This window comes from Maylandia zebra, linkage group LG18 (genome assembly GCF_041146795.1).
Source record: "Maylandia zebra isolate NMK-2024a linkage group LG18, Mzebra_GT3a, whole genome shotgun sequence".
NCBI classification, from domain to species: domain Eukaryota; kingdom Metazoa; phylum Chordata; class Actinopteri; order Cichliformes; family Cichlidae; genus Maylandia; species Maylandia zebra.
In genome coordinates, this window is record NC_135184.1 from 5,980,165 (window position 1) to 6,006,210 (window position 26,046).

General features: G+C 38.7%; 1 protein-coding gene across 4 annotated transcripts in view; it reads left to right on the forward strand.

Annotated features, from left to right (window-relative positions):
- esyt2a (extended synaptotagmin-like protein 2a) overlaps positions 1–22,055 on the forward strand; it is a 52,167-nt gene extending 30,112 nt beyond the window's left edge. Inside the window, exons 8-25 of one of the 4 annotated variants that reach the window (XM_004565509.6) lie at positions 2,136–2,191; positions 6,390–6,510; positions 6,651–6,827; positions 7,565–7,647; positions 8,490–8,538; positions 9,003–9,092; positions 9,221–9,316; positions 10,143–10,244; positions 12,801–12,863; positions 14,761–14,835; positions 15,099–15,185; positions 15,300–15,449; positions 16,334–16,761; positions 16,954–17,052; positions 17,128–17,259; positions 17,353–17,458; positions 17,700–17,749; positions 18,708–22,055. In XM_004565509.6, coding sequence (XP_004565566.3) covers positions 2,136–2,191; positions 6,390–6,510; positions 6,651–6,827; positions 7,565–7,647; positions 8,490–8,538; positions 9,003–9,092; positions 9,221–9,316; positions 10,143–10,244; positions 12,801–12,863; positions 14,761–14,835; positions 15,099–15,185; positions 15,300–15,449; positions 16,334–16,761; positions 16,954–17,052; positions 17,128–17,259; positions 17,353–17,458; positions 17,700–17,749; positions 18,708–18,753 — 2,010 coding nt within the window. In that variant the 3' untranslated portion in view covers positions 18,754–22,055. The remainder of the gene's footprint in view (positions 1–2,135; positions 2,192–6,389; positions 6,511–6,650; positions 6,828–7,564; positions 7,648–8,489; positions 8,539–9,002; positions 9,093–9,220; positions 9,317–10,142; positions 10,245–12,800; positions 12,864–14,760; positions 14,836–15,098; positions 15,186–15,299; positions 15,450–16,333; positions 16,762–16,953; positions 17,053–17,127; positions 17,260–17,352; positions 17,459–17,699; positions 17,750–18,707) is intronic. The other 3 variants (XM_004565510.6, XM_004565511.6, XM_004565513.6) reach the window with 3 other exon arrangements.
- Positions 22,056–26,046: the final 3,991 nt, after the last annotated feature.

Sequence of the window (26,046 nt, forward strand, 5' to 3'; positions counted from 1 at the left end):
GTAGGGTATCGCATCCAAATCATTATCTGGTATTAAAGAGACCAAAGTGTGTCATCAAGTATTTCCATCACAGCTGCTCCACCTCTACCTGTCGAGTCTTGGGCTGTCCAGTTGTGGTAAGCCTGCGCTCGCTGCAGCCTTAGATGGATTTTCTTGGATGACGGGTTAAACTCTAACGTATCTTCTGCTCTTTTATTCCATCCATCTTGACGTCTGATGTTGCAGTGAGAGGACCTTTTCCTTTTTATCGAGGTTTTCATTAGTAATTATATCTTGACACCCTCAACTCAAACCAACCATCATAGCATAGCAACAGATTTATTTCAATCTTTCTGACTAACGCTGACTTGTATGACCTGCTGCATGATTTGAGGATTAGATCATTACATGAATAAGCAGGCGAGTGAGTGCACACACACAAGTACTACCACTGGCTTCATACTACTTTACTTGGGCGTATCAGGAATGTGGGGTTAGAATCAAAGTGGTTAATTACTTCTCCTTGTTATCTGGTTATTCAAGAAACCCAGTTAAAGTTCCAGTACAAAAGCCTCGTAACTGGGTTAGAAATCCAGGTTGAGCTCTCTTTCTGAATATGAGAGTCCTGGCTAACGCCCTTTGCGACTCTTCTGTGGAATCAGTTGCTGTACGACGGGAACATGTTGCCGCTTGCATCAAGGGAGCATGCTGGCAACCTGCTGTGTCATAAAAACACATTAAATAGCAGTGCCTTCAATAAAGTTTCTGTTTGCATTATTGGCTCTGTTGTTTCTGTGCAGCTGACCGGCTCATACTTACCAGATTATCTTGAGTAAGATAAGAAAGTTTCATAGTGTAAATAATGTGATTACTGTTCTGTACAGTTAGTCTGATTCATCTGAAGCTTTCATACATTTTTATCCCCCATCATAGAAAAACACACACACATGCTAGCATACACACGCTAGTATACAAACACCATGTTAGGCTAACAGCTGACACATATGATCTTGTCTAAATTTAAACACACTGCTTGAACTTCCTGTTGTCCAGATGCTACCTGTGTTCGTATCATTTTCTAGATAGAAATGACTGGTAACTGTGACATTAGCAGTAATACACATTCAAAAAGTGCAACATGTTCCAAGGACATTTACAGCAAGTGACATTTTACTACACAATTTATTTATTGTTCTTTCCTGACTGTTGGAAAAACTAAAAAGCAGAAACACAGGGAATTAAAACGGCTTGACTGTTTGTTTTGTGGTAATGAGTAAGAGGAAGTTCGCTGTTTGTCAGGAGTTTGTCAAATGTTATGATGACATTGATCTCTTTTATTAGCTCTTATAATGTAGACTTAATGTCTTGCAGCTAATTATTTGTTAGCATAAAGTAATGCCTGCAGTCAGTGCTGTGTGCGTTCACACGGGAAGCATCCGTATCGATTATATCGACTGAATTTAGAGCTCGGCTCCTTGGCCGTTCCCGTCTTTGAGGAGAAGATCTCAGAGAGACTCTTTATTGTTTCAGCATCTACATTGAGCTGCTTTGGGCTGCTCCCTTGTCACACATTTGATTTGGCAGTTTTACACCAGATGCCCGTCCTGATCTGACCCCCCTAAGGGGGATATGTTTCTCCAGCTGCAGTCAAACTAGCAACCTATCAAGAGTTATCTACTGCACTGTGGAAGCACATGATTTCAACATCTGGCTTCAACATCTGTATGAAATGAAAAACAAAAGTATACCGTTAAGAACTGTCATATAGTTGAAAATTGTCTGGTTTATTATTTGGAGAAAAAAGAATAAATCTGTGGTTTTGCTGAGATTATATTTGGGTATTGACTCATTCACATTTTTTAATTTTTATTAAAATGTTCACATTTAGTATGGCACAAAAAGCTTTTTTAAGCACTATAAAGCGTGAGTGCAGAGGGAATTTTTAATCATATTTCCTGAAAATTCTTAGACTTGCCGAACTCTGAAACCTTCAAAAACCCAGTCTAAACATGTTCTATCTTTCTGTGTCGTCACATTTTCATCAGGAAGCATTGAGGTTTTGAAAACACCAAATGGCCTTTTGCTTTGTTTTCTCATCTTCTAATTTTCTTGTTAATAAATCTAAGTCTAAATTGTAGTATTTGTCTGTTTTTCAGTTGCTGGACATCAATTGGACTGGGCTCACAAATATGTTGGACATTCCTGGTGTCAAGTAAGTACCTGCGGATAATTATTTATAAATAAAATCGGTGTGATTTTTGAGGGTGTCATGCAGTGTTACAGGCTGGATTGACAGTTATTTGCATTACGAAAGCAGGAGACATTCTATAAGTTCAGTTCAGTTCCAATAAACTGGAGAGACTGGCATCCCCACACTGCAGGGAAGGGTTTGTTATGGGAGAGCAAGATGGCTAAAGTCAAATAGAGAAGTTCGGTCTTCTGATTGAATTTTTTCAAAAGCAATGACTGTCACACGCAGCGATGAATCACAGAGCAATGACTGCTGTCCCACTGAGGCATCGTAATAGTGTCACTGGATGTTTGAGGCTATTTGTTTCACCTAAACTGTGTTATACTGGAACTATTCTGTCTCTCATGCACAAGCACGCAAATATGCACCTACCGTTCTCTTCCTGGTGGGGGCGTTGTCACCCACCATGATTCCAGAGTGTTTTGTGTAGCTCACATGCTGCCGCGGAAGTTGTTGAGCATGATAAATGTTTCATTCCTGTTTTAATGCCGTGTAAACTTTAATTCCTCGTCTAACATAAAAACCAGATGTGCATTATTATGACATATTGTGAGAATTGCTGGGCACGTTATTTGAGATGATTTAAGAGTCTGTGAGTTAAAGTTGGATGCTGTGGGAGCCGAGAGCGTCTAATCTGTAGTGAGAGGCAGAGAGATGGCTTACCCACCTTTAATAAAACCCAGTTGCTTTTCACTGCTGTGTTTTGTGAGAAGACTTGTTTTCCTTTTTGGTTTCCGTTCAAGAATATTTTCCTTATTCTGCTGAGCTCATGGAAATATTAATTGACCTGGACATGACGCAAAGATTTCAGCTTGCTTCCAGCTGCAGCAACTGCAAAATATTAGTGTTTAACACAAAAACAGGAGAAATCAGACCCTGAATCAGCTATTAGTTCCTTTAGAGTTGGATTGTTTATTAAAATAGCTGTGAAAACTCTTATTTTGCAAAACTGTGGGGGGAAAAGGCACAAATTAGAAGTGTAATTTGGGCAATTCAAAGCAAACTGCTTTTTTATGGGAAATGAAAAGTCTTGTAACACATAATCTTTTATTTAGTATTCATTCAAGATTCATGATTTCTCTTTTCCCAGCTGCCTGGAAGTATGAGCTGAAAACAGACACAACATCAAAGTCTGGCTGAACTAGGATCACTTAATTTTAAATCAGAAAATATCTCACTTTCGATGAGTTTCACCACGTTACAGTTTTGGAAGCTCAAACATGCTGATCACTCGGAATCACGTTAAAGAGACACGCAGCCCGAGCAGGCTCTCGGGCTCTGATGCTCAAACTATTACGTTAAAAGCAGGATCGCAGAATGGATTATAACCATTCATTTTCCTCTAAGTGTTGATATTTTTAGCTGTGTTATTATGAAAGGAGACCTGCCACAGACAGAGATGGGATGTTGGTTGGATTTGTGGGAAGATTTTCCAGACAGGAATTCTTTTTTGCATCTTTAGGGACACAGAGAAGTCTTTGGTTTCTAAGCTTTAGGTCTTTTATTCCATTTTAAAGGGAGCAAATGTGTTTGCCAGATCCAGCTGTGTGGTCATTTGTTCCCTTAGTTGAGTGAAATAGATGTTCAGCAGAAAAAGACACTGAAATCTTTATCACTACATGTGCTTCATTTTATGCTTGTCTTTTATGCCTACAATAACTTAACTTCAGAGAAGACCTTCAGGTTGTTGCTTTAACTCGTCTGCCAAAGTCGATGATACGTGATGAAACTTTATGTGAAAAGTGTCTCTGATGCATTAGAGGATTTTTATTTTATTTCCCCCTTAAAGTCAAAATGTAACAACAAACTTTGTCATTATTGACTTTTTCTGGTTTGTTTTGCCTTTAGCTGAAATTGAATTCACAGACGTGTGTAACCTTAGATGAAAGTAATTGTCAAAACTTCTTCTTATTTTAACTACCAATTTGTATTTTTTACAAGAGAATAATCGTCCTAAATGTTAATAAGGTTTGTTAATGAATTTTACAGCCTGTGAGCTTCCTGCGGTTTGTGCTTTTACCTTTTGCAGCAGTGGAGAGAGCTCAGCTGAAAGCAAAGGCACATGAACATGCTTCATGTTTGTACAAATGTGAGCTGACAGCTTATTACATTAACCTCAGTCTAACACTAATAACAGTGATCAGTGATGCAGGTTATTATCCACTTCAGGTTAGTATTTAACCAGGCTTACACCACTTTTACGAAAACGGCATGAAGAGTTATTTTGACTTTTTTGACTTGTGAAGGCAACAAATATAAAACCACGTCGTGTTGGCAGAGAAACAGACAGCAGAGTCCAGCCCAGATCCTAAGACCCGAGCTCTAATTGTCTCGCGCTAACATTGTGGTGTGTTTGCTAGATGGCGTTTAAAGCATCTTCTGTTTAGTTCGGCTTCCAGGTTCTTGCTCTTGTCCGATGGTGTTGCCTTTTAACATCACTGTGCTATTAAACATAAGTGTACAGTAAAGTGTATATAAAGGGCTGTTAGGAGCCTTTATGCTCTTGATGATTTGATAGTGGTGCAGCAATTTTTTTTGTCACACAGTGTGAGAGTGCATCAAAGTGTGCTTCAGAGAGCCCAGTCTTTATAAAAGTCCATCCAGTTGTTGTTGGGATGTCAGTCTGCACCAGTGTGGTTTTTTTTTTTTCCCCCACTGACTTTTAAGTTCTTGAAGTTCGCTTCATTTAAAACCCTTTTTAGAGCCACAGCTCCCTGCCCTGCCTGCTGTTAGCACACTGCTAGCTGTGTTGTTACGCCTTCATTGGCATGTTGCTGCTGGCTGGTGGTTTACTATTTGTTGTCAGCAGAGAAACACTGTGGTTTCCAAATAACTCCACCCTGTGAAATGTAACTATCCTTGTTCAGCAAGTTCAAAGAAAGTGTGTGTGTGTTTGTGCACTTTTGTGTGTGCACGTGTGTGTGTGTGTGGTGATTGAGCTACAGACCTGCGATAGCCCCACCCACCTCTTCCTGTGCGTGAAGGCGCTCATATTTCCTCACTGAGTATTTGCATTTAGGCCCGAAACAGTAGGAAAACCTGAGGTCACCCCTAGCTGCTTCCTTTTTGAATAGCAGCATTAATGCCACACATACACACACACACACACACACACACACACACACACACACACACACACACACACAACGTTCAGTCTATTACCAAACCGAGCTCCTTTTATAGGGTTGATGGGATGTGTTGAAACTTCATTGAGTCTTTAAGCATGGGCCTGGCAGCAGAATTGCACCACTTAATCTCATCTGGAGACAGTTATGTAGTTAAGCAAGCAGCTCAGGAATCAGCGCGTCGACACTAAAATCAAGTTTGCGCTGATGTGAAATCCCAGAGTAAAGCTGACCCAGAATCAGCTGCTCCAGAGGATTAAGTCATCCCTTCTGAAAGCAGCCGATGCTGTTCCTTACACAGGATGCTGCTGCCACCTAGAGGAAAGAGGTCAAATATCAAAGGATGATCCATACACAGTATTTAGTTTGCTGTCAAATAGAGATCATTTTGGCTTAATACAGAGGAGATGATTGAACTTTTACTATTCAGAAATTCAATAAGAACATGATTCCTCCAGAAACGGTGTCTTGATTACTCCTATCTTAGAACAGTTTTACCTGGAGGTAGTTGCCACCAAACAAATAATTCCTGCCAAGCAGTTGCAGCTCATTCAGAAGGCAGAGCCTTTCTGTCTGCTTGCTTCTGCACAGGAAAGATGGTTGTTTGTCTTCTATTTATTTGTTAGCTTTTTTGTCATCTTTGCATCTGAGGATTACTTCAGAATTTATGTTCTTCATAATCAGTGTGCCGTGTGCTTCTTATGGGTGTGGCTCAGATATGTGACAAACTGTATGGTCACCTGACTCTGTCACATATACTTAGACATACCACAGTACTGAATCTGTACACAAACAACAGCTGGCATTTACTGCTGCCTCAGTATACTTGTTGGCTGTTTCCATTCTGGATGGGTAAAGATCTGTTTTTCAGCCACTAAATGCATTTCTGGAACCAGAGGGAAGCATGCCTGAGCACAGGGCCTCGCTTTGCACAGCTGGATATTTTAACACAATATAACATCAGTTTTAATGATTTCTTACATTTGTTCGTCATCTTCCCTCTCTCCTTCTCTCCCCGTCCATCACTCTGTCAGTGGGTTATGTGACAATCTACTGCAGGACATCATCTACAGCTACCTGGTGCTGCCAAACCGCATCGACATCCCGCTAGTGTCAGAGGCCCAGATGGCTAGACTGCGCTTTCCCATTCCCAAGGTAACACAATGCAGCCAAGTAAATTATAGCTGCTAAAAAAATATATAAATAAATAAATTAAACGGGTGAATAAATCTGTAATTTAGATGATTTCCTCAATGCCCTCAGAAGCTCTGATAATAATCTTTCTGTGTCCTCAGTGCATCCTGAGAATCCACTTCATCGAGGCTCAGGAACTGCTGCGTAAGGACAAGTTCCTGGGAGGGCTGGTCAAAGGGAAGTCGGATCCGTACGGAGTCATCAAGATTGGGACGGATCTCTATCAGAGCAAAGTCATCCGCGACACCGTAAACCCAAAGTGGAACGAAGTTTATGAGGTAAGCTTCAGAAGACGCTGCACGGAGTCACTGGTGACAAGATTAGAGTGTAATATTGTCCGATATCTTTTTTGTTTTGTAGGGTTGTTGTAACATATAACAGTATTTAATATGGAGGTTTTTTCAATCTCCTGATTCCGTTGAGTTTTTAATTAATAAAGGTAATATAATGGGTGCACATTTTCGGCTAAGAAAGCTGTTTCCGCTGGATTTTACATGTTATGCTGCCCCAACTGCACCATTAAAATACATAAACACATAACATGTAGTGACAAGATTTAATATTTAATTTTTAGATTTTAAAGAAACTAAAAATCAAGACTAAATGATGGATTGGGTTTTTTTTGTTCTGCGCTTTAATATTTTGATCAAAAAAGAGACCAAAGATAAATCTGTCCATGAGTTTGGTTTTTTTAGGATGTGATTTAAATATTTATCATGTTCATCTGGTTTGATTTGTGAGCCACCGAAACATATTTTATTTATCTGTTCCCTTCCCTTTGTCTTTGTGGAAGAGGTGAATGAGCAATAATGATGAATAAATGTTTCTCCTGACAGTAAGAAATTAGTAACTTCATCTAATTGGATGTAATCTGTTGTCTTGTTTTGATCTGGCACCAGCAGTGGACCTGCTCAGTACAAAGTCAATGTGTTTCCATGCAGTCTGCAGCCGCGCCTTCTCGTTTGTTTGTGTGTGTACTGTGTGTGCAGTATGTAGTAATGCAGTTTATTTTCAGGCCTTGGTGTATGATCACTCGGGGAGCAGTATGGAGATTGAACTGTTCGATGAAGACCCTGATCAGGACGACTTTCTGGGAAGGTAACGCTGCTTCTTAGGCTGGATTTTAGCTGAGTCACAGAAGACTGTTTTAAAACGACAGCTGTCAATTTAGCGTTTTACTTTTCTAATTATGTGATGGTTAAATAATTATTCATCTATCAAGGCAAATGCAAAAACAAATTCTTCTTTAGTGGCTAAAAATAAATAAATAAAAGTGTGGTGCTTTTTCTGTTTTTCTAACTTCTTTTTTTAAGTATATTTGTTATTTTTGAGGATGCCACCTTGGCTTGGAGAAAGCATAATGTTTAGATATTTTCAGCTTTATTTACTGTAGTATTAAGTTGATGACTGGCGTTCTAAATTGAAACACGCAATTCATATTTAAAGAAAACTTCTTTAAAAAATCTTATCAGTGTTTTTCTCACAAATTTTTACTGTTTGCTGTTTGATGTGATTCGTAACAGGTTTTCATCAAAGGACGAGGCCTCTGAAAGCAATCGCAGCTTTCAAGCCGAATCCTTGGTGGCGTTTAATGAAAGCAGCGCTGCGTGTCTGAATTTCATTTCCCACCAGACTTCATTATTGCGCAGCGTCACGACACAGTGTGTCGTGTGCTGTGATGAGACAGCTTCATTCTGAAACCCTCTGTGAAAATTTAATCAACAGAAGGCAAAAATAAGGAAATTCCATCAGCAGCTTATATTTATAACTAATTCATTTTTTTCCCTGTAAAAAATGCAAACACCCAGACAGTCTTTGATAAATGTGAATTGCTGATATTATTTAGGACTGGGCGTTTGGCAAAATGAGACATTTGAGGATATTACACTGCGATTTTAAATTTTATTTGTATTTAAATTCTTCATAACTTGTTTTTCCAGTCTTGCAATCAACATGGCCGAGCTCCAGAAGGAACAGAAGGTCGATGAGGTGTGTGCTGCATTCAATGCTTTTGGCACGCTGCTGGTTTAAAGTAACATTTCAGTCGTTTAATTATCCAGTTAGCAATTTTATTCACTTATCACATTAGACTTTAATGCTGTTTTCTTGTTTCTGCACATGCAAGTGGAAACTCTTGGGTTTTTCTTTTGCACTTTGTAATAATGTTATGTTTTTGTAAGTTTCAGTAGGACCCTGATGCACAGGCATATGATGTCATTTGTTGTGTTTTTGTTTGCTTTGCATTATCTGACATCACAATAGCCAATCAAACTTAATGATGTCAAACAAATAGATTGAACTAGTGAATTTAAGTTGCATTTTTTTAATTAAGAATTATTTTTATAACTTGCATCATTTTAAGTAATTCAATAAAAAGTAAATGAGTGATGATATTTGCTGTAATTACAATTTTGCTCTTCCTGAAATATAACAACAACTTTTCTTCACTTCAGTGGTTTCCATTGGAAGATGTGGCTACAGGGAAGTTACACCTCAAACTGGAGTGGCTGTCTCTGTTGTCCACCCCTGAAAGGCTGGACCAGGTACAGTCGCCAGAGGGAGCTTAAATCCAGCACTCCATTTACATTTTTAAACTCGCTATGTGAGATGTTGTCTTGCTTGGTTGGAACTTTAACTCTGCTTGAGCCTATCTTTGCGTTTTTCCTCCCAGGTGCTGTCGGGCATCAGAGCAGATCGCAGTCAAGCCAGTGACGGCCTCTCGTCTGCGGTGCTCATTGTCTTCCTGGATTCGGCCAGAAACCTTCCGGTGAGTCGACCCGGCCGAACGTCGCACTCATGAACAGCAGCAGCGTTAATTTACTCAAACAGAAATTAAATCCTAAATGTATGGAGCTGAAAGACGAGGATGATTATGTTGATATAGCTGCTCTGTTCATTGATCTAAGCGTGTTAAAGCTCAATGAACCAGTGTTTGCAGTGTTTGCTGAGCTCTTAGTTCTTCACTGGGATTTTGTTTTTTCTGCAGTCTCTGAGATCAGTTTTATGTTTAATTTTTGCCTGTATCACTTCGGCCTCTTGCTTTTCTGCTTTCTGAACTTTTTTCTTGTTCTTCTCTCTGTCGTAATATCTGTTGTAATAACCTTAAGCTTTTCATATTTTTTGCAAGCACACAAGTAAAAATCAAGCTCTGAAAAGTTCATGTAAAAAGCTGAAGATTGAAAATTGCTTTGGAAGAGAAAAATTGTCTTTAAGTCAGAAGAGCAGAAGTGCTGCTCAGTACTGACTTCACCTCCAAAGCTCAGCAAAGAGTTTGAGGTGAATGGTTTATAATATTACTGAAGATCTCCATTAAAAAAATAAATTAAACTACATTTTATATTCTAAACATATTCAGCATATTTCCTTAATGTGGTAGTTTTACTTTGTCGTCCTACACAGAGAATACCATTTCAAATTCCCTGTACGGTGGAAACATACATGAACTCACTCGCTGTTTGTGACAGGTGGTAAAAAGCTAACTCTGTTAAGAACTGTTCATTTCTGACTTCTGTTGCACAGACCTGACCTTCCTCTTTTCAGCCTCCTCTTCTCTGCTTTTCCTCTTGCTTCCTCACCTCCTCTTCCCTCTGAAGAGTGTCTTCGAGGGGAACTTGGGCTCTGGCTACTTAAAAGAGAGGCGCGCGTCGGGCCTCGTGTTTTGCGAGAACACGGCTTCTCTCTATCGGAGCTTATTTGTGAGTTCGCTGGCAGTTTTCTGCACCCTGCAGTGTGAGAATGGCATGATTAGAGAGCTTCCTTGTTTGTTTGCCTGATGAGCATGGATCCCTACGTGTGCTTGGGTTAGATTCCCTAATATAATTATTGTTTGTTAAATTGTTGTTGATTGGTTTGACTGATTCCAAAGCTGAGGAACATGAGAAAAGGGTTTGGCTGGAAGATGATCAAAACCACAATGATGGTTTATATTTAAGGCCTGTCAAAATCATCCTTCCTCCACCATTATTGTGTATTACAAGATATTAGTGGTCTCGCAGAATGAGTAGACTTATGGTACATTGTTTCTACTAATCAGGTTTCATGTTCTCTTCACCGCAGCTAATTCAGTGTCTCAACGGCTCATTTCCTCCTAAGAAGTAAGCCATGCTGATGTTTTTCTGTTTGGCTGCCGACACAGATTCCATTTTATCAGAGCAATTGAGTTTTACTGTAAAAGGGTAAACAAATCAATACTGCTCTGTGGATACTGTTAAAAGCTATTCAGTCTTACTCTGTGTTCTGCAATGAGACAGCATAAAAAACAGAAAATAGTTTGAACCATTTCGATGTAGTCTTCTCGAACACATCAGACATCAAAAGTTTAAATTTAAGTTCATTTCAGTGCTCACAGACTTGATTTAGTCCAAAAACAGGGGCAAAGTTACTGATCTCAGTTGTTTTGAAGTGTGTAAGGAGGAAGGCATGCATTTTGACCACTGTGAGATTTTTAGGTTAGGGAGGCTGAATTCTCTGTGGATTGCTTCCCTCCATCCTTCCTGTTTAAGCCCATTGTGTGTTCAGGTTTTCCCCTTCCCATGTGCCCACTCACTTCAACTCTGACATCACAGGCCAGAGCTCCACAAAAACCTGAAGCCAGTGTGATTATTTTTAAAGTAATGCACAGACTGTGTAATGGTGAATGCTAAGATGGCATTTAATTTATAGTAGACATACGTGTCTCTTTTCAAGGAATGATAATGTGAAATGTGAGAAGCTTCTTTTCATATGTTCCTGCTGAATTCAATCTTTTATCAATACAATGTGTAGGTGTGGCTGTAAACGATTTTTATTTTGGGTCAGTCCGTTCGGTGAGGCCTGAGTGTTTTGGGGAGATCTGAAGATGGCGCACTCAGAGTAGCCTTTAGCTGAATCATCTCATTCATCTAACTATTGACTTGACCTCAAGGGTTTGCCTCAGGGTCCTCCTGTTAGAATTCGTGAGGCGTCTTTTATCGGATTTTTATAGATAGTAATGGACCTCATTGGAAGAAATGGTTAATTATAGAATGAGGTATAAAAGATCTGAGAGGATAAACTTCAATGATCATAGGTTATCTGTCCTTGATATCAAGTATCTAACTGTTATTGCATACAAACAAAACTCAACAATAACCAGGTTTTATAAGATTGACCAGTAAAGGTATCAGCATGTGTATATCTGTTAGTTTAAATGCCAGATAAGCGCACACCCCTTGAGGGTTAGGGGGTTAGGGTTAGGGGGTAGTTACATCAAAGCCATTTTATTCCTACTGAACCTTCATATTTCTAACCCAAGCTCATCCCAGGGCGTAACATATTTATTCTGTCCATGGTTGGGCTGTTAAAGTCTCTCACTAATTCCCAAAACCTGACGCATGAAGGCCCACCCTGAGCGTAAACAAGCCATCAACATGATGTTCGATGACAGCCTTACAGTAGCATGTACAGCTACCCTTCCTTTTCCCCAACAATGCTTCTTCTGTCTAAATGAATTGGTTTCTGTCTTTGATGTAGTTGAAAGTTGAATAACAAGGATGCTACATTCTGTTTTGTTGCCATTTCACTCCATTCTGTTCTTGCTCAACACTGAAACACTTTTCATTGGGTTTGCTGTCCATGGTCTTAATATCATTGTTTTCGTTCCATTTAGAAATCTTTATATTTGTTCCCCAATCATTACTATATCACAAATCATCTGACTTTCATTTTTCTCTGACACCCATGTATTTTCTTGTCCATTGTATCCACTGACTCTTATCTAATGCTGTGGTATTTTCACTAGAGTCCAATCAATGTGTTTTGGCTGATATTTTTGCATAATAAATGAACTGTAGATCTAAACATCTTTTAGAATCCTCAATATTTCATTAAAACAGAAAAAGACGTGAGTTTTTAATATCCAAACTATTTAATAGTGTCTAAAAGTAATGTTATATCAACGCGGTTAATAAAAAGTTAAATGTTTTCATTCATCGGTGTATGTCAGCCTGAATTTGCTGTTGGTTGAGCTCTAGTTTTAACTTCATGTCACGGTTTAATTGGGGAATAACACTAACCATGTGATCATTCATGTTGTCTCTCTGTCTTTGTCACTGTGCGGTGCATCCCGATACATCTGGTGATGCCGATGGTGTTGATGTGCTGACACCAATCCTTCCTCCACCTCTTCCCGGCATGCTCCTCTTTTCCCAAATAACCTGGTGGTGTGTGTCTGTGTGTGTCTGTGTGTGCTGTTGTTCGCTCTCTCCTTCCTTGTCCCTGTGGGAAAATCAAAGCGCAATCCGTTAGAGTTCAACCAAGCGGGGCTGAGGAAGGGCTCGGTCAGTAAGGCCATCAAGGTAATGTCACGGCAACCAAGCACACCCATCCCGATCAGACACTGAGGGGAAATAATATAAAGGAAATACAGTAACGCTTATGCACAATGTGACCAAAAGTATGTGGACTCCAATGTTTTGTTTGAGAAAAGTGTCTTAATTGTTGTGAAATAAACAAAAGAGCTCGACAGATTGCCAGTGGATGTTGGAGTGTCTGTTTTGGAAAGTTACAGATATGGTTTCTCCGACTGTAGATGTTGATAAATTCGATGTCAGACATCAATTTGGGGGATTTCTAAACAATTTTTTTTTATGTATGTAGCTTTAAGGTTGAGGGCAATGTTATGCTGAATAAGTGGAAAAAATGAATGCTGCCATTAAGTTAAAGAACGCTCGCATTAGTCAAAATAGCATTGTTATATTACTTACGGTCATGTTTATTTGCCGTGTGGCTCTGTTCTGTAACCTCTGGGCATCTCTGCCCCTACATTTGGCAACCATAAAGTCAGGGACCCGAGCAGCAAGATCCCCTCACCCACAACAGTTTGACATTGAAATGTAAGAAATGGTGAAGCTGGAGATGAGGTGGGTTACAGAGTGGCTTGCAGAAGCAGCATAATGACAATTCACCATGAGAGAATTGCAAACCAGCTGAGCCATAAGCTGATGCAAGCTGGCATGTAGATTTACTTTTATTTAAATCACGCCATATCACAACGTTGCTTCAAGGCACTTTGTATTAGGAGATAAAACCTCAGTAATCCGATGAACAACCACTTGGTGACACTGGGAAGGAAAAACTCCCTTTTAACAAGAAGAGACCTGAGCACAGGGAGATGGGGAAAAGCTGCTCTACTGGGATTTCTGCTGAAACTGAAGATAAAGGGTGTCCACATACTTTTGACCATGTAGTATATGAAGCCGTTAAGCACATTCAGGGAAAAACGTCTAAAACTTAAAATACTGATCTGAGTAGTCTGAATTTGTTTCTCAGTTTCCCGTTGCTACAAGTTTTGCTACTGATAGTTATTTTGTAGTTCTTCTAAAAGTCAGAAGTCACAGCTGATTTGTGGCGATACCCTTTACCAATCCTGTGGATACTGTTACTGATTTAGACACTCAAGACAACCTTTAGGGAAAGTTGTGGCAACCTTAAACAGTCAAGGAGTTTATTTGAAATGGTCAACCAAGCTCCAAGAATTGCATTTAAAATATTTACAGTGAGACTAACATGTCTGTTGTGATGGTTCACAGACCCACTATTAAGAGCTTTCACTGGAACTACTTTCGCCAGAAGAAAATAGTTCCTGTTTGAAGTGATTTGCAAAGAGGTCTGTGGGGATTTTCAGCAAAGACATGCTTCTTTTAAATATTTTAATGTTACTTTTATTGCTGTTCGCAGACTAAATAATCACATCAAACATCTAAAAATCTGGATTGTTGTATTAAAACTCATTAGGTCATGTTCGCATTAGGAAGTGCTGCTGTAGCATCCAGAGCAGCTTCACAACTGATCATGTTTCCTGTTTTTAAAACTCATTAACAAACTCCTCTCATCGTGTTTGTTGACTAAAACCGATTCTAACAGCGTGTGCTGTCAATAACAGCGTTGTTGTCTGAGCTACAGTTGAAATTTTTTTGGTTTCTAATCTTTTCTTTTACAATGATCTGGTGTGGTTTCTACACTAACTGGTTCTGGGCACTTTTACCTGTTGTCCTTTTTTTTTTTTTTTTTAATTCCTTTCTTGAAAAGTCACAAAATGACACTGTGTGAGATAGAAATTAATTTAATCAGCGGAGTTCAGTGTCACTCCTTTTGTTTCAAACTGAAGTCCAAAGAAACACTCACTCTTGTTATATATAATGCTAGCATACCCAGTCCAATATTATTACTGTTTTTTTGTTTGTCCTGCTGTAGTCTGGTAAGAAGGTGACCAGTGATCCCAGCCCGTTTGTCCAGTTCAGAGTGGGACACAAGTCCTACGAGAGTAAGGTGAGAGCACGTAAAATCCACATTTGGTTGATTTATTAATTTCCCAAGATGCCAATTATGAAAATTGCAGCAATTTTTTGTACATAAAAGACTGATAAATGAATTGAATCAAAGCTTTAATAAATGTAAATAAATGTACGTTCAGGCTGTGATTGGTTCACAGCACGTGAGCCCTGTACCTGTACACTTGCTTCTTGACTTTGAATGTATGATCCATCTTGGCTTGATACTTTCTTCTTCTCTTCCTTTCTGTCTGTTTCCAGACCAAGTATAAGACTCATGAACCGTTGTGGGAGGAAACCTTCACCTTCCTCATCCACAATCCCAAAGTCCAAGAGTTGGAGGTTGAGGTATGAAGACATTCAGCTGATTTTATAAACAGTTAAATGCTTATAAAATGGAATATATGAACTGTAACTTACATTATGCCTTAAAATAAAACTTCATCACACTTAATATTTCAGGTGAAGGATGAGAAGCACGATTGTTCACTGGGGACATTAACACTGCCCCTGACTCGCCTGCTGGAGGCAGAGGAGATGACGTTGAACCAGAGGTTCCCTCTGAGGAACTCTGGACCGAGCTGTACCCTCAAGATCAAAATGGCTCTGCGGGTAAAGGAGCAATGATTTTTTTTCCTTAAGGATGATTTTTTCAGATCTAAAATTATCCAAGCCAATTTCCTTTGAAGCCATAAAGCTCGCCAGAGACGATGCAGGTCCCACTCTGTGACTTGAGAATTTGGGTTTCTAGAGATTCTGATGAAGAAACGCATGTGATGATAGGCTAGGGGAGAGTCTTTGTACATACTGCTCCACTACCATGACGATGCATCGCTTCTATAAAACATCAAAAATTCAAACTCTTGACCTTATGTACAGTACTTTTTTGCCCCACTGTAATTCAGTGAATCAAATTCAATGAGTATTTTCACATTACATGTCTTGCTTCTGCATCACTTATTTATAAAGTGTTATTGTTAATGACATTTTAACCTTTTCTGAGGAATCATTTCAACTATGTACGAGTAATGATTTGGATTTTGAATTTCAGCACACTTTCTGCAGAACAGAAGGCAGTGCCTGCACAGGCCTCTGTTTACCCTCATAGGAAAGCTTATCAGCAGTTCTCAAGTGAATGCTAACAGTACTGCTTAACTAAACAGAAGATTTGAGACTGTAAGGCAGCAGTAACATTACCCATTTTTACATCATTAATATTAAAACTAGTTAACCACCTGGTGTCTCTCCAGAGTGGAAAACAGTCTATATGATGCTTTTCTTTTGTGATTAAGTTTACAGAAACCAAACATGCCACAGCGCACGTCTGTGTTGAAATCTTATTTGTAGGTAAACTGACATAAAGATCCACTGACTAACTTTTCCCTAGAACTCTTTCTCAAAACAAAAATATAGAAATGCCTTTCCCTAGGTTTGTTTTTTGTTGCTGTTTATGCCATTCAAAACTGTGAAAATAATTATTCTGATAATGATTTCAGGTGTTGAGTCTAGATAAGGGCACTTCAACAGCTTCAAACTCCACCCCGTCCTCAGTGCAGGTCCGCAAATCCGAGTCCTCCAACTCGACCCCACGGCCCTCTATCTCCTCAGAATCGCCCAAGCCTCCCGCCTCTACCTCAGACATTCCCAGATCATCCTCCGTGTCAGCCAAGGAGATGCTGAACAGGCAGAAAGAAGCTAAGGAGACTGTGAGGACCCAGCAAAGCATGGACTTTGGGCAGGATGGCAGTGTAGGTGGAGGAGGGAAGAGCTTGGCGGAGACTGGGAGAAGCACCTCAAACCTGGCCATCTCGGGCTCCCAGCAGTACCTGGCCAGTGGCAAGGAGCCAACTCCCAGCATTGCTTCAGACATCTCCAACCCTTACGCTGCTCAGGAGCTGCAGCAAAGACTCGAGCAGTTTCACAAGTATCTATCAGTCTTTATCAATAGTTCCTAATATTTTTACATCTTATATCATGATTTAAGGACATGTTGAACAACAAAGGCAGCTGTTTGGTTGGTGTATAAGTGTGTTTTGATAGTGTGCAACAACAAACCTAAGAGGTCATTACAGCTCGGGTATCGTGAGCATGTTTGATGTATTTTCTGTCTTCATAGTGGTTCAGGCCCCAGTCTTTTCCCCCTGGGGGAGATCCAGCTGACGATCAGACACAGCTCCCAGAGAAACAAGCTCATCGTAGCTGTTCACAGTTGCAGGTAATTAAAAAAATGGGGTGTTTCTTCCTCAGACACATTAGTGTTTTGACTCTTACCCTTTGTTGACTTCCTCAGAAACCTCATAGCTTTCACTGATCATGGCTCGGATCCTTACGTCCGGCTCTACCTGCTTCCCGACAAGCGGAGGTCAGGTCGAAGGAAAACTCCAACAGTCAAGAAAAACCTCAACCCGGTCTACGATGTGACGTGAGTCCACCCCTCTCACTTTTTTTTTTTTCAGCCATTTGATAAGCAGAGCAAAGCTCAAAAAAAATTCACTGTGTCATTCTGCCTGTTTAGGTTTGAGTTCAGCGTTTCCCTCGTGGAGCTCCACAGGCGGAATCTAGATGTTGCCGTGAAGAACGGTGGAGGTCTGCTCTCCAAACACAAAGGCCTGCTTGGAAAGGTGCAGACATCTTTAATTTATTGTCTGTATTTATGTGTAACTGAAAAGCATTTCTTTAACACAATGAAGCCATCAGAGTGGAAATTTCGCTGGTTTTGAGAGAAGCCTCATTTTGTTAGACTTTGTCTAAAAGTTCAAGTATTGCTGTTCTTTCTGCTTCTGGTGTCATATTTCTATGAAGTGCATCATTTTGACTGTATAAGAAAACGTTGTGGGTTTGTTTTTGTTTGTTTTTAATCAGGTTATGGTGGAATTGACTCATGATCAGATCACCAAGGGTTGGACACAATGGTTAGTCGTTCATCTCGCTTCAAATCTATTTAAAACAAATACAGTTTACTTTATTATGTCATATTGAGTTCATAGCATGGCTTGGAGAATAATGAGTTCAAATGTAAGTTTGCTTGTATATATTTTTTTTGATTGAGTAGATTATCATGAAGTTATTTTTTACATTATATTTTTTGAAATTAATATCGTGAATGCATCAATAGCTTGGATTAGAGCTAGCCTTACCTAGAAACACATCTCACGTGAATATATAAAAAAGGCCTTTCTGTACTATTTATTTATTTAAGTTGTATTGGCCAGTCATTTTTGTGCAGACTGTTTAGAGGCTATTGGCTTTGCCAGTGGGCTATCGTCTAAAGCACAGGTGTCGAACTCCAGGCCTCGAGGGCCGGTGTCCTACAGGTTTTAGATGTTTCCTTGATCCAACACAGCTGATTTAAATGGATAAATTACCTCCTCAACATGTCTTGAAGTTCTCCAGAAACCTGGTAATGAACTAATCATTTGATTCAGGTGTGTTGACCCAAGGTGATATCTAAAACCTGCAGGACACCGGCCCTCGAGGCCTGGAGTTCGACACCCCTGGTCTAAAGTCTGTGGATTACAAATGCATGTCTCTAGGCTTATTTACTGGATAAAATGGCCACTGTTGCTCATCCATCACTAGTTAGCGAAGACTTAGTTCTCAAGTGAAAGAAGATTAGTCAATTTTCTGCTTAAATATTGTGAGATTGATTTTGTAAAAAAGGCACAGACCTGAGGCCAAACATTCAATAAGCTGTATGACAGTAAACATCCATCAGTAGTTTATAAATCACTGGTATAAGGACAACAGTTGGAGAAAGGGCAAATGTGCCTGTAGTGGAGATAAATGAAAGCGATGTGACGTTAAAGGTTGCAAAAAGCTAGATTTCATGGATTATGAAGCAAACTCTAAACTACTTTTTCCCTCCTGCAGGTATGAGCTGAGCTCAGATGGCCTGGCCAAGTCCAACCAACTTTAAGTCGCCATCATTAGTATCGTCATCATATCACCACACTTCCACTTTATATTCACTTCACTTCCATCTCTACAGTACGATGTGTTTTCTAATAATTTTCATTATTTCTAACTGTAAGAAACAAACTGATTAAGAAAAGCAGCTTTTGACACTCATTTAATCACATCAGTCGCAAGGCAAACCTTCCCTTTAAGAAGTGAGTGATTGGCTAAAGGGAGTATATACATGTAGAGAACTATACTACGTTGTGTAGTGCTATGGAAACCTATATTCTATATTTAGAGAAGTGACTGTTTTTTTGTTGTCTTTCCACAAAGAATGATAGTGTACAAGTGTGTAAATAATGTACAGTGATGCTGGACAAATCAGAGTACAGGGGTGTATTGTAGAAGTGAGAAGGAGTCGTGGTGTCTTACTTGGCCAAATGATTGTTTATAATTTTATTTCATTTGATTTAATTTTTATTTTTTAAATGCAAAAACATTCTGGACAGAGTCGCACCAAAGAGTGGAGTATTTTTATTATTTAGCACAGTTGGGGTTTTGGGTAACACAGCAATACACTGGCTTTATTTCACCGTAATAACGTGTGTGTGTGTGTGTGTGTGTGTGTGTGTGTGTGTGTGTGTGTGTGTGTGTGTGTGTGTGTGTGTGTGTGTGTGTGTGTGTGTGTGTGTGTGTGTGTGTGTGTGTGCAAAACCCAAGCAAAAATAATGATATGCACACACGTGTGTTGTTTTATTTGGTGGCATGTTTCTGGGTTTACATTGAAATAAGGCCATTATTAAGTGTTACCTGTTTGTTTTGTAAAAACTGAATATGAATATTGCACTTTTTTTTTTCTTTGTTTGTTTGTTTTTTAAAATCTGTTGATTATCATATTTACTCAGTGCAAACATCGCCAAAACTCATCTATAGACAAGTACAATTTTTTTAAACCATAAGAGGTGGTAAAAAAAATAGTGTTGAAAGTTCATGGAATAGTTTAACATTTTGATGAAAATGTTTTACTCACAGGTCTCTGCAAGAAGATGTTTAGCTTAGCTTAGCTTAGCCTAGTTTAGCTTATCGTAGCTTAGCCTAGCTTAGCTTACTTTAACAATAAAGTTTGTGTGTCCTTTTGGGGGGATTTCTTTCCTCACTGTTTGGGTTACGTTTAGTCACCACAACTACAGGTTTGCCCATTAAACCTGGACAAAAAAAATGCTGAACAAAACCAAGTAACTATTTGTAAAAAGTGTAGAGTGAGACCTATTTCACTCTCACTATTGGCCATGGCTGTTGAGTCAGTGCACAGATGCCAAACATCTCAATGCATACCCGAGACATCGGTGGTCTGGCATTATTCGACACTCTGGGAATGGAAATGGTCCAAATGACCTCAAAATGATCTTTTATTGTACCATAAGGTGCTGTGTTATATACGTTATCTTTCCTTACAGATAATTTGGTGTTTTGAAATCAGTAACCTTATTAATAAACTAACAGCTGGCTAAAATAATTATTTACAGCAAAGTTGTGTGATGGGACTAAAGACCACATAGAGGAACCCCTTTTTTTTATTAGTGATAGCTGAACATCGGTAAAACTAATTAACAAGCCGTGTTTTGAAAGTTTAAGATGTTTTGGTTGCAGAGGGAGGCTCATCAGAAGACTAAGCTAAACTAAGCTAACTCATCTCGACAGTTGCTGGTTTTAAGTTTTACAGGGTTTTTTATTTTTCTCAAAATGTGTTACTATTCTATCATAAAACTGTATTTTAACAGAAGTGTTTTAAGGATCACCCACTCATCCTCCATGTACGTAAAGCCACTATGTGTAGAAGTGTAAATTGTCCACGGACAGTCTCCATTGGTCGTATGGAAAAAGACATAATGACAATCAATTTTGGGTTTTTTTGTTTTTAAACTTTTATTTACATTTTATGGTAGAAGCTTAACATTATAGTGAAAAATCCAAAAATTCTTTATGAGGAAACCTTAAATTATATAATTGTCTGGTTTGAGAAGAAGCCAGTGGTAGCCCCAGGATTTTTTTTTTTTTCTTATTAATTTATTATTGTCCCCTGTTGACTTCCTGTTATATGTGTTGATAAAAAGCAGTAAAAGTCTTGTTTTTCCTGCATTGATATAATAAAGTAATTCATCATTCTCACTTCACTGATGCTCTTCTTTAACTGAAATTCTGTTAATGCTAGTTCTTTGCAACAAATGTTTTGGCTAGTGTTCATTTATGTCACCCGATTTCACAGGGATTACATATTGGAAGGCATCTACACATAGTGGCTTTAAAAATATTTGGCAACATGATTTTCTTCAGTGAAACAAATGTTTCTTTTAAAAATTTATTCGTAACACTCAGAGCAGGTTTTGTTGTTGTTGCGGTAGCATTCATATTTCCACTAGCATCAGCTGTTCAGTTTGTTTATGAATCCACTTAAGTCTTAACTCCGAATGCCATCTGAAGGAAGGTGCACAGACACGAGTTGAAAATGATCTTCCGTGGTTTTTTTTCTATATCTTTTTAAATACAGTTTTGACTTTACAGCACACAATCCGAAGGGATTTATATCAGAAAGAAATGCAAAACAACCATAGCTTTTGTGTATGTGACCCGACGCAGCCAAAGAACAGCAGATTTTCTGTTGATAAAAGTTGGGGTAGTTTGACCTTGGATTCTCACAATATAACTTCTGGATATTTGCCTTGTGCTCACATCAAGCATTGACAAAGTATTTTACATTTATATATGTTAACTGCATTTTAATGTCTTGATGTTTTTTTTATTTATGTTTCCCGTCTTGTCTGTAAAGCATCAGATTTGAAACCTGTGCCTCTGGGGTCAAGTTTGTCTTCTCCCATATGGAAGTAACATAACATAACTAAATGCTGGTTTTACATGTATTGTGTTTGTCCGGTGAAAATGACCCTTACTTTTTTCTTTTCCTTTTTTTGTGTGTGTCATGCAACATAATTATAAATATTCTGTATGCAAGGGGAAAAATTCACAAGTAAACTATAGTATATGACATGTTAGTATTTTGAGACTTGTGTTACATTTGCTGTTAGAGAGAATGGGAATTTTCTTTTTCTCTTCTATTCCATATGGGCTGAAAAGCGATTTCACTTCTGTGTCTTCTTAATTTATCTCGTGCCTTAAAATGTACATGACCCAGAGATATTTACATGTTTGGAAAGAAGCAACAAATTGCTAAAACAGCTTCCTTGTTCCTGAATGTCTCCTAAATGTCTTTTAAAATTAATAAAGAGCTTTGGCTGGCTTATAGCAGCATGAAGCTGTACAGGACTGTGTTTTTTGTTGTCATTTTTAAGACTATAGATGTGTTTCTCTAGTGGGTGTGCAGCTTTTAAGGAATTTCTGTGTAAACCTTACAATAATTTATTATGAGAAAATAAACAATAGTCATCTTTGTATCTAATCTATTGATGGAAATTATTACATATTATATGTATTATAGAATCTGCCTTTAATAAGATATCAAATGGAGTATTCAGGACGTGTTAGCGATTTTAATTTTTATAGGCAAAAATTACCTAAAAATTGCAAGTGCAATGCAATTAACATTAACAGCTAAGGACAATAACAACAGATAACAGACAACAGTTAAAATAATGGTGTATTTAGGAAATATAAAACAAGGGTTAAAACAAAGGACACTTTTTATCATTATCCAGGGGTGAGGTCATTTGCTTGAATAGAGACCTTTGGCATAACTTAAACTTTCATTACCTGTAGGGATTCAATATGGGTAAAGATGAGGCCTTGTAAATAAACAAAATCTGGCTAGAAGAAATACAACATTAACCAACAGATCTACCTTTTTTAACATGAATAATCTTGAACTCTACATCAGGTACAAATGGTTTATTGCTCACCCATTTGCCTTGTGCTCACAGTACTGATGGGTCCTCTAGGTCAGGGATGTCAAACATGAGGCCCAGGGGCCAGAATTGACCCAGTAAATCTGGTATCGGGTTATTTTTAAAATCACAATTTCACAGCCCACAATTACAGAAGAATCTTCAGTGCCATCTTAAATGTGCCTGTGTAGTATTTGTCGACTTGCCAGTTCTGCACAGACCAATTGTTTGAATGTATAACTGTCTTAATACTGCAGCTCTTCTTGCCGTAGATACTTGTCTAACAGAAGTTAGCGCTGAGGTAAAGGGTTTTGCACTGTTACCTCACAGCAAGAAGGTCCTGAGTTCAATTCCACCATCAGCCCAGGGTCTTTAGTTTGCAAGTTCTTCCTGTGTTTGTGTTGGTTTTCTCCAGGTATTCTGGCTTCCTCCCACAGTCCAAAGACATGCAGTTAGTGAGAGTAGGTTAATTGGAAACACTAAATTGCCCATAGGTATGAATGGGAGAGTGAATTGTTGTCTGTGTCTATGTGTTAGCCTTGTGACCTTTCCAGGGTGTACCCTGCCTCTCACCCAAGACAGCTGGGATAGGCTCCAGCCCCCCATGACCCCAAAGCGGATGGATGGATATGAGGTTTTGAGGTGAAGAGCATAGTTACAGTAGGGAGTAATTTAAAATGCTTTTGACCACAGAAGCCTGCTGTGTGTTTGATAACTGTTGTCATGTAACATTGAACTGTGTCATTACCAAGCTGTTACTGTGACACAAAAATGACAAAAGTTTGGTTCAGGTTTGACGTGTACTGTGGATTTTAGATCAACTGTCACCAATAGAGTAAATTCCTACAGTGTAATACAGGATAGTAAAGCTCACTTAGTAAAGTTTCACATACCCAACATAAAGTGCCAATCTCCTGCACTGCATTGCTCTCAGTAAACACTAGAGAATGCTGTTTTGCTTTATTTGTCTTGTAACTCATTTTACATTTTAAACAGGTTCTTGTGGTTTATTCTTAAATGTTTGTCAGAGGTCAGAAATAGATCTGTAGCCATGTTTTCCTTAAACATGTGCAAGATGTAAATAATAATCCACTACTTCGATATCTGTTCAGTGTAACTCAGAGTGTAAAAAGGCTGCTTTAGCTTACATTTGTTACTCTACATATGACAAAAAAGAGTGAATTTCACCTTTAAAAAAATCCTTTTAATGGACAGAAAAATGTCATCCTGTTATTTTACAGGGAACAAACAGAAACGATAAAATTTGCTCTGTTTCATCTGTTTATAAAATGAATCATCCAAAGCTCTTAGATTTGCCGTGTAACCCACTGTGAAGTCATGGGGCCTGTGTCATAAAAACACCATACCCATCAGTGCTGCTTACGACATGGCATTTATCAGTGATAGTCTTTGTGTCCCATGAGGCTCTTGCAAGCGCATGGGCTGTGTTATGTTGTTTGTTTTCAGTAGGTCTTAATATGAAAATTACAGTGTGAGAGGAAATTATGTTTTAAGTGAAAGGTGCCCCAATTATCCATGTTAGCAACAAGCTGAAATAGGCGTCTTCTCTGTGGTTTTCAGTTTTATAAGGTTTTCAGGTTCTGCAGAAGATTGTCTGAATTTGTTCTTTATAAGGAGAAAATAAAATTATGCAATATGTGTTCAGACTGTGTGAAAGTTTTTGCTGTCATTAAAATGAAAAATGAAGGGATTGCATGATTTGTTTGTTTAATCATCCAAAAATGGATTTAGGCTGGTAAGATATCACATTATTTACTTTCTGCTCAAAGATGCTGCACTTACAAGTGCTGCATTTTCCAGCCTTTCCAGCACTAACACAGCTATCCTGATTGTATACGTTTCTCTATGTGACCCTGAACACACCACAAAGTAGGAGGTCAAAGAGTTTGACAGAATCAGTCAGTGATTTGTGTGTGCTTGTGTCTCCATTTTGTTCCTGTCCTGAGTGTAAACGTCAGAGATGCTTCAGTATTTACCTACAGACTGATAAGGCCTCTGCAAGCACTGATTTGCTCTTCTAGATGGAAAAACCTGTGTGAATCGCACTCTGACCCACTTTGATTGCTCCTAGATATGCTGACACACACACACACACACACACACACACACACACACACACACACACACACACACACACACACACACACACAGTACAATTAATTTCATCAAGTTTGTCATAAATGACCTGAGCAGCAAGGTGGCAAAGGAGAAGCTTTTAATCTCTTCAGATAGTTCTGACTGGTTAAAACCAGTCACTCCAATCTTCCCATGGAGTGACATAAAACAGAAATGGTTGATGAAGATTCAATAGTTCTTTAAAAGAGATCTACCAGGATCATTTCTAGCCCATTTTATTTATTCCTGAGCCCTTGTAGAGTCGCTTTTTTCGCTGCTTAAAGTCCCTCATCCTCTTCATTGTCTGTCTGACGCAAGCTGTTTTAGCTCCTCTGCTTTTATGCCAACTTTCTTCAAACTGGCTGTTCCTGACAAACAGTAGGTTTGAACAATGAGTGATTGCTGGGGTTTTCTCTGTAGTAATGTAAGAGTATTTCCTTTGCAGTATAAAGCATCTTGAGGTGATTATTGTGTGGGTTGGCATTATGTGAATAAACTGCGTTGAACTAAGGTGCACTTCACTTCTCAAAACAATGTAGAAAAGTGTAGTTTAAAAGCAAATTAAACACTTTTGCAGTATTTTAATCATGTTCCCTTCACTTGGCAAATTCCTTTCACATCTGAAATGAAAATTATAGATTGAGATTGACTGAGGCTTGCTAATTCTTTTGGAAATGACTCCATGACCTAAATAGAATGTTAATTTATCAAGAGGAGTCATAGATGCTCATCCAAAATGTTTCTCTTGTGCACCCAACATCACACATTTCAGGTTCTTTGGCTCATTTCCCCCCCATGTCTATCCCCGGTTCTTCAAGTCTGACGTTTCTCGGTAGGTAGATATAAATAACGTCCCTTTTCCCATCTGCCTTCTACTCAAAAACGGGATTATCTCCGACAGCACCTGAAGGCAGCGGTAGTGCTGAATCAGAGTTCCTTGTTAAATCATCAAGTCAGAAAAAAACTGAATCTGGATATAGAGCGATGTAACCTTCAAAATAAAAGCTTTAAAGACGGTTGTGACGTAAAATTTGAACCTTGCAGTGACGGTTAAATACGTCTATGCGTATACATATAAAGCAAAATCATCAAAAATATATATATAAAAAAGTATTTTGATCAATTTAAATGTTTTTCCTAAATACTCCAGACAGTCTACTATGCCTCCACTAGGGTCGATGTGCATATAGACAGCTGTTAGAGTGTTTATGTTTGCATCTGCATTTGTATATAAGCAAAAGGTGAGATAAATGTGCGCGATGACCATCTATCTATCTCCA